Here is an 8,588-nt window from a genome sequence, read left to right as displayed (position 1 = left end):
GATAGATGGAGGAGGAGATGAGTTCTTAAACTTAATTCTGTTTACTTATATAGAGGGAGAGTTATGAGAAGCCAAGACCATCACTCATAATGCACAACTTCAATACATTCAGTATCCACAGACTAGAGCTAATAATTTAGCTGGTATAACTGAAGCTCTCAAAATAAGTGGTTAATCAAAATCCTACGACAGGTATCTGCTGTGAAGAATGTTAAGCCAAATTCTGGAAATTTAAAACAAACTTTTAACTTTTACTAATCTTTTCCTTATTTAGCTCTTTGTTGTTATTCTTCCTTAGCTGCACAAGTTATTCCTAGATCATGATTATTTGATATTTCAGAAGAGTTTAGAGTCAAGGGATTTCATAATGCAGCAAAACAAAACAAGAAAAGCCTCAACTCTTCCTTGTCTGTTTCATACGGAATTTCAGTCTATCATTTATCGTAGTAGTTGAATTCACATTACTATCCATGATATCTTAACTGAACTACTTTAGTTATTTAAGAAAGATTTATCAGTTATTTACAGCATCATTAACATCAATATCAGCAGCAGAATGTGGTGACAAAGAAAATGCTACTCTTAGACAAATCGTATCACACTCTTCATTACAAGGAAAAGCTAAAATGAAGAGTTATCTTATAATTACAAGAAATTTGAAGAGGAAACCAACACGAATTATCTTCTTTTCTGGTTTTATTATGGATTCAAAATTAGTACAATCTTTTATATATAATGCATTTAAATTTGTTCTTTTGCATATTGTTTATATATTAGCTATGTTTAGACGATTCTTTAGAAGTAATTCTTTTTGAACAATGACTACTCACTGCTGACATGCATAATTAAGAGGATACAATCCTAATTCTCTTTGGACAAAAATAACTACTCCTACGGCTACATTAGATAACTGATATTTGGATAATTTGCTACTCACCGTCAGTCTATATAACCTTCACCAATTAACCGCTAATATAACCAAGAAATGTATATGCAATACTGGTACAACCTTTTACCGTATAGAATCAACTTTTTTAGGTGGTGTATGTATAGTTTAAATCGAAAAGAATTTTAGTCTTAGGTGATTTACACTTATATCCCAATTATATAAATATCTAAGGTTATAAAAGTCGATCAATATTTCAGGGATATTTTAGTCGTTCAACATTTAGTATAAGTTATTCGTGCTTTTATAATAAAAAAAAATATATAAATATAGATAGATAGATATAGATGATATGATTATCAAAAAGTAAACAGATAGAAAAATGGTAAACCTACATAAATCCGAATTATATTGTTTGATCTCCTACAAAGATACAACATGGGGATGTAGCTCAAATGATAGAGCGCTCGCTTTGCATGCGAGAGGCACGGGGTTCGATCCCCCGCATCTCCATTATTTTTAATAACTCAATCTAAAGAAACATTTCAAACGCAGAAAACACGATTAACTTTCAAAATTTTGGGAATACTTGTCTTGTATCTTTTTACAATCCCCATGAATAAAAATTACAGAAATTCCTCATGCTTTGGATACCCAAATCAGTGAATACTAGTGTCAATTACATCCACCTATATGTTTGGCATCTGAAATATTTCTATCTATTATATATATGCATTTAAATTTGTTCTTTTGCATATTGTTTATATATTAGCTATGTTTAGACGAACCATTTGAGGCTCACTCAATCTTGTTAATTGATAATAAACAGAAAAAACAAAGTATCGTTTGATATCTCTATCTTTTCCAAGAACATATCGTTTATCCTCTTCATAAGTATTCACACCTTAGTTAGTTACTATAACATTGTTATATGAAGAAAAGGAATTGAGTGACTTCTGCTCATGGAAATATTATCCAGTTGTTTCCATCTTTAACGTTCGAGGTCATTTCCAATCCGTTTTTCTTGGTTTTCAATATATAGAGAAAAGAAATCAGAAATAAAGAGCTTAGAGTCAAAAGGTACTGAAAAATAGATGATCTTTTAAATTTAGATTCCTCAAGCAAGAAGTTATAAAAAGAAAAAAGAGAAATGTGAAACCTCCACACAAATAGTCAAACCATAGTGAGAATCATGAACTACAAATCATAGTATGGACAACTGCTCGCAATCTGGTCATGAGAATTTAAAAACAATAAACTTCGTGGTTCAATATGCAAGGGAAGCAAAGAGAGAACAGAATGTGGTTTCCAATTAATTCAACCAAATTTGCGACCCTGGGTTTGGGGGAGGGGGTGAAGAAAAGAAATAAGGGAAGGAAAAAAGAGAATTAGCTGAAACATTTGATACCAGTTCACAACAGATCAAATTTGGGAATGGTAAAGGTAATTTCTAAAACTCCTTTTACATTAGTTGACTATCCCTAGTGAATAACTTATCCCCTGGATGTGATCTGAGAATTATCCTGAAAGATAAATGGTTGGCCTGTTGTCCAAGTGAGATCTGGGTAAGATACTTCCCTGAGACTTTTTCAGTATCGGCGTGATGAAAGGTAAGACAAGGAGGATTTGGAATATTGTAACTTCCCAAAATAATGAAATGATTCTTAGCTGTAGAAGAATGAAATTCACCATGCATTATGAACATTATATAAAGGTCAATTCTATATTGACAAAACATTAGAAAAATCAATACAATACAGATCTTTCCTGAATTTGATAACACAAAATAGGTTAACCAAGATATTCAGGTATGCTCAAAACATTTCAAATGAATGTGATAATAGCATGCACACCATTGGCAAAATGTAAGATGAGGGAGAAGAGAAATGGGCTTAAATAATAAGAGAAACTGAGAAATGCACATCAACAAGCACAAAAGGACTGGAGAAGCTCTGATAGGCTTCTCCAGCACATGGAAAATACTAGCTCTGATTGTATATGATCATATGTAACTTAAAGGACAAAAATCAAAGAAAAGGCGCCCAGGCATACAAATACAAACAGGCTTCCCAAAAATATAGGCGAAGTTCCAACATTTGAGAGACCACTTGACAAGATGATACTATAGAATCTAACCTCCTAGATTCAATGACAACAAGAACCTTATTCAATTAGGTCCCAAAAAAAACATCAGAAGACCTCAGTTCTGACTGCTTAGCCACTCGGTATGGAAAGACACTGGCACATGGATCCTCTCATATGTATGAGCACCAAAATAATCACTTTGAGCTTGGACCAAATTGGCAGGAAGACTTTCCCTCCTGTATGAGTCAAAGTAAGCAAGACCTGAAGAGATACCCGGTGTACTAATGCCCAAGTTGATAGCTAGGCAGACTACTCTTCGCCAAACAAACTGCCGTTCACCCATCTCTTTTGCAAACTCTTCATCCACAAGTAGACTAGCAAGATTCGGATTTCTGTCATAAGCCCTCTTGATCCGATTAAAAAATATAGCACGCATAATACAACCACCCTTCCAAATCCTAGCAAGCTCCCCTAAGAATATCAAAATTCAAACCCCATTCCATTGAATTCTTGATTGCTGCATCTAATCTGATTGATATTCTATGACCTTCCTTTCACCGGTTAAAATATGTTTATGGGTCAGTTACATTATATAAAAGTTCAAGACAACAATTATATACATTGATGTATAGTATAAACAAATTTCTAATTTATTGTCGTTTAATATGTTACATAAAAGTTCAAGACAACAATTGTGCAGCAGAGGCCGTTGTTTCTGGAGCACGAAGAACTTGCTGCAGTAAGCGTGCGGCAAGACGTTGAGATATTCCACCAACTACACGCCCTCCAATACTACGTGCTTCTGGTTCTTGAAGTACCTGCTCAAGTATGGTAGACAGTTATCAGTAAGCACATACTCTATATGCAAAAACTCGACACTTTTCTTTGGTGGAGTTTGGTTGAAACACATTATTGTGAAAATCAGGAAAACGAATCCCAAAAACAATTTTTCAATCATTATGGTATATCACACTAGTAAGCATCATGATTTTTCAACTAAGCTAGCAAACACGCAATAAGGGCCATCATATCCTAGCTAAACATTATTAGAGCTTGCGCTACACCTTTTCTCCAACCTTTTCCCACCCTCCCCTGCCACCACCACTAAAAGAAGAATGATGGGAAAGTCTGTCTCAAAACAAAAGATTCACACACACATACATTTATAACTACGGGTATATATACTGTTTATATGTGTGAATATACACAGTAAACGGGCAAACCATCTTGCATCATTAAGCCAAAAATGCATAAACCAATTCAATCCAAATATCAAAATTACATTCCATGGAAAGAGAGTGCTTCGAACCTGCAAAATTGGTAGCAAAAGACTTGGATCAAAATTCTCTGAGGATCGCAATAATCCCCATATATTAATCACTTGTGTTCTAAGTTCCATTAAACTCTGCTGCTCAGCAGAGCTTATTGTAAAGGGGCCATTTGCGTTTCCATTAAAAACAAAAGTCCTCATGGGACCAGGAATAGAATTAAATGATTCAATAACTGAACTCAGAATAATAGCTTCAGTGACACGGACTGCCTCTTTAATAACCAAATCCCTTAATTCTACACCATCTGGACCCAACAACAACTTCAGGACAGGTTGCAAAGCATCTTTTGCAGAAAAGTCTCTGTCTTGCTTTCCCTGGACAAGCAAGTTTTCAAGTCTATTCCACCTGTAGTAACCAAGAGTAAGAGCTTCACAATGTTAGCTCATCAGATGAATGTGCTAAGGTTAGAGAAGGAGCAGAAAAAAGGGAAAAATGATGCCTGCCTGAATTTCCCATCCTTGAAAAGTAACTCAATCAGAGCATCTCTCAGATACGGATTAGGATCCGTTAGAAGCCTTTTAGCAAAATATGGATATGAAGCAGCTAGTACTTTAAACTTAGGGTCAGCATACAGAGCTAAGCCTTCTAAAACTGTGAGAGATCTCAAAATTAATGCGTAATAAGCTGGAACTGCAAGAATATCAAACAGCCAAAGAAGCAATGTCAGACATGATACTATAATGCTGTTAAACAATTTCTTTTATTTGCTAATAGCTAAATTGTTAAACAATTTAACCATTCGTCAGCATATTCATTGCAGGACTAGCAACTCACCATTAAAGGGATATTGATACAACACAGCACCCAGACCATCTACAAGTGTTTTAAAGTTTAGCTCGCTCACAGTTGAATTAAGTGCATCATCGAAGAAGTTACGCAATGCTGGTACAATTGGAGAAACATCTACATCAGGAGACAAAAAGTCTAAAGCATAGTAGTCACGAGCCATAGCTTCATAATCCCGATTGACCATGTGAACAACGTGACCAATAATAGCAAATCTTGCTTCTTCAGGAGTTTCACTCATCATCCCAAAATCAAGAAAAGCAAGCTTTCCATCAGGTGTTGCCAAGAGGTTCCCCGGATGAGGATCAGCATGAAAATAACCATACTCAAGCAGCTGTCTGAGACTGCATTGGATGCCAGTGTTTACCAGATCCAAAACCTTTAGCCCCTGCCTCTCGATTGCTTCTTGCTCATTCAACTTGACACCTTCAACCCACTCCATTGTTAAAACCTTCCCACTTGTGTAGTCCCAAAAAATATCTGGAACGAGAACATCTGCTTTGTCAGCGTACAACTTTTTAAATCTCCTTGCATTCTGCCCTTCCTGCATCAACCTGTCAAAATTAACATTCAAACCCAGAGGAATGTTGTAGAATTTTATCAACTCTGCAGCTCTTCTGCTTCTACACCTCCTTGACTCCATATATATAAAATTAAATTGTCTATTATGCATTCCATTTAAAGGCATTTTATAAGAGAAAGACTCAGAAACTAACCTGTACATAATTGAGCTCTTGATAAACTCTGCGAGCAAATTCATCAATAAGAGCAACAACATCGCTTGTAATTATGTCAGCATATCTATTAATCAGGATGCCTACTCCCCTTATTAGGTAGAAGTCTAATCCTATTGCTTCTTCGATACCCGGCCTTTGCACCTTCACAGCAACAACCTGGCCTGAGTACTTAAGTTGAGCTTTATAAACTTGACCAAGACTGGCTGCAGCAATAGGGGATGCAGATATAGACGAGTAGATGGTATCAAGTGAACGATCCAACTCTCTCTCAATGCATGCAAATGCTTGTGCATCTGGAAAGGTCGGCAAGGCATCCTGCTCAGTAGTAAAAATGGTCAAGTTTGTTTCCGCAATCAAAGGTTTATATAAACACAATAAGCTAAGCTGATAATAAGTTATATCTCAAGCAGTGGTGGAGCCACATGTATTTAAGGCATTCACCGAAAAATTACACTGTGTAGGTAAAAGAAAATTTTTACGTATATAAAGTATATATCGACTACCCTTGGCTTCTTCGTGGGTAATTTTTACACCCCTCAATGAAAATTCTGATTCCGATCAAGGTTTTCAGTAGAAATATAGTTCAATAAACCCAAGAAAAAAAAGGAAAAAAAAAAAAGAGACAAGTATTCAGCACACCTAGCAGGGAGAAAATACATACCTGGAGCTCAGAGAGCTCTTCAAGGTACTGGGGTGGGCATAAATCAGGCCTGGTGGATAAACCCTGGCCGATTTTAACAAATGTAGGCCCCAAATTGGTGAAAGTCTGCCTAAGCTCAATGGCACGCAATCTCATGTTCCGATCAAGCTCCCCGTTCAACCGGTCAAGCCATACTTTTAGCGCGAATGAACCAAGTCCGGTGAATATTTGAAGAGCTCTGCTCAACACCTACCAAGCAATCAAGCAAAATTGGGCGAATGAACCACGTCCAGTTAAATTGATTTAAGCTCGTTATTATTTAGTGAATTTTACCTTAAATGGGCGAGAGCCATACTTGGTGGCCAAAAGTTCGGGACTATAGACAGAAGCACCCGCAGCACGTCCCATAGCTCTGGCTTCAGCTTGCATATCCTCGGCTCGATCTCTCCCAACCTGTAGGGCTACCCCTGCACCATTACTTACATCTCTGATTGCTGCTACTTGTTGTTGAGGCCTCGCCTCCACCAGAGCCGCTCGAGGAACTGTTACTCTTAACTTCACTTTCCGGCCGCCGGAGCTGGAGTTTTTCGCCCGTGAAACCCGAACCGCATCGGCGCAGGACGGCAGCATATTATGATTGGCCGTCAAACTCATCGTGACAGGCTGCCGGCGCGGAGGAGCAACTAATTTTTCCCAAAAAAAAGTAGGAAGTACGGGTGAATGATGTGGAACGGAACGAACCAATTACTTTGCCAGAATTGCTGTATTTCACATTTATTAAGTCCGTTATATTTTCTGGCCGATATTTATTTTCACCTTACGTATAGCATACGTGTATGCACCTGGGTACGCAAACACTAGATATGGAAGTTATTGGCTTCATTTTGGAATTAAATATTGCACAAAAAAAGAGATTTTATTTTACAAAAATTATAGGCCATTCATTTTTTTGTCAATTTCAGTGATCTAAGCTAATTACAAGTTTGAACACGAAGAAATTGAAGATATACGAAGAGAGAAAGTTCTGGAAGCTTATCAGCAAACTTGCTAAAATGACAAAACTGTATAAAATATCCTAGCTACCCTGTTTATGCTAACTCATATCTAACTCAACCAGAGCTGTCATTTAACCCTGGTTACGTAATAAGCTAACTAACTAACCGTGGTCTAATTCTAACTTGGTGTAATTAACACACCGCTTAGCACGTTTAACACCTCAACAATAGTTATGAGTTGTGACATATAAAACATGTTATGTTGTAACAAATGTGTCTATTAAACACAATTCTGATAGTTCCAAAATCAATATAAGTGCGGTAATGTCATTCTCTTCTAACATAACAAACCGAACTAATGGAAAAAAGAAATATCAGAAATTTGAAGAAAAAAAAACAGATAATTAGTCAAAAGCTGGGGAAAAAAAGAGAGAAAGGAAGAGGAGGAACTGCTTTGTGGTGAAGGTGGAGGTAATGGTGGTGGGGAAGAAAAAACGAGCTGGTGATCTGCACCAACAGTTGGAAGAAGATCGTTTAGGAATGCTTTTGGTTAGACACACTGACCGTGTCATGCGTTAACTTGACGCCTCTTTTTGTACAACCCATAGGAAACTAGTTAGTTCTAGCTCCACCCCTCCCCACTTTCTGTAACGACTCACCACGAGGTCGTCCCGTAGTTCTTCTACTTTTGAAGGCCAGTGTTGTCCTGTACCTAGTTTAAACTTAGCTCCTTGTACTATGCCACCGTAAACTTTATATAAATAGTTTCTTTTTGGACCAAAAACAAAATCTGCAGCAGCGCATCTTCTTCCCCTTATTTTTTGGTCTCTTAAGTATGTTTGACCAAAAAGTATTAAACCTTTTGTTAAACTAATTACTGATGAAATAAAGGAAATCTTAGCCAGGGATAATTAATTCCAAATCTAAATGCGTTGAACAAGAGAGTAAGATATGATCAAGCTTATAAATTTCATAAGATATTAAATGTAAATGATAGGCTTACATTCTTGACATATTATCCTCTGATGCAGCGATTAAGATAGAAGAGATAGAGTGCAATAGCTGAGGATGAGATCTAACTTTATTGATTCAAAAAATATGATTACAGAGATTTATTTTTCCCTATCT

General features: G+C 36.7%; 1 protein-coding gene and 1 non-coding gene across 2 annotated transcripts; one reads left to right on the top strand and one right to left on the bottom strand.

Annotated features, from left to right (window-relative positions):
- The first annotated feature begins 1,326 nt into the window (after window positions 1-1,326).
- On the top strand, window positions 1,327-1,399 carry TRNAA-UGC. Its single transcript has one exon. It is a non-coding gene; the product is annotated as a tRNA-Ala (tRNA).
- Window positions 1,400-2,764: 1,365 nt separating this feature from the next.
- LOC109215688 (uncharacterized aarF domain-containing protein kinase At1g79600, chloroplastic) lies at window positions 2,765-7,288 on the bottom strand. The gene is made up of 7 exons (XM_019379803.1): window positions 6,799-7,288; window positions 6,487-6,714; window positions 5,805-6,140; window positions 5,077-5,632; window positions 4,746-4,932; window positions 4,281-4,647; window positions 2,765-3,789 (listed from the first exon to the last, which is right to left on the bottom strand). Exons 1-7 carry the CDS (start codon window positions 7,117-7,119, stop codon window positions 3,652-3,654), a joined length of 2,133 nt encoding a protein of 710 aa, XP_019235348.1. The 5' UTR covers window positions 7,120-7,288; the 3' UTR covers window positions 2,765-3,651.
- Between the last annotated feature and the right edge of the window lie 1,300 nt (window positions 7,289-8,588).

This window comes from Nicotiana attenuata, unplaced genomic scaffold, assembly GCF_001879085.1.
Source record: "Nicotiana attenuata strain UT unplaced genomic scaffold, NIATTr2, whole genome shotgun sequence".
In the NCBI taxonomy this organism is placed as follows: domain Eukaryota; kingdom Viridiplantae; phylum Streptophyta; class Magnoliopsida; order Solanales; family Solanaceae; genus Nicotiana; species Nicotiana attenuata.
Note: the sequence above shows the minus strand (reverse complement) of the source record. Positions and strands in the feature narration are given on the sequence as shown.

Excerpts from the sequence above, each read along its gene's own strand:
- LOC109215688 (XM_019379803.1), bottom strand. The coding sequence starts at position 7,119 with ATGAGTTTGACGGCCAATCATAATATGCTGCCGTCCTGCGCCGATGCG. Across the intron at positions 4,648-4,745 it reads TTCAAGGATGGGAAATTCAG|GTGGAATAGACTTGAAAACT; the intron begins GCAGGCATCATT and ends TGGTTACTACAG. Across the intron at positions 3,790-4,280 it reads TTTTGCTACCAATTTTGCAG|GTACTTCAAGAACCAGAAGC; the intron begins GTTCGAAGCACT and ends ATACTTGAGCAG.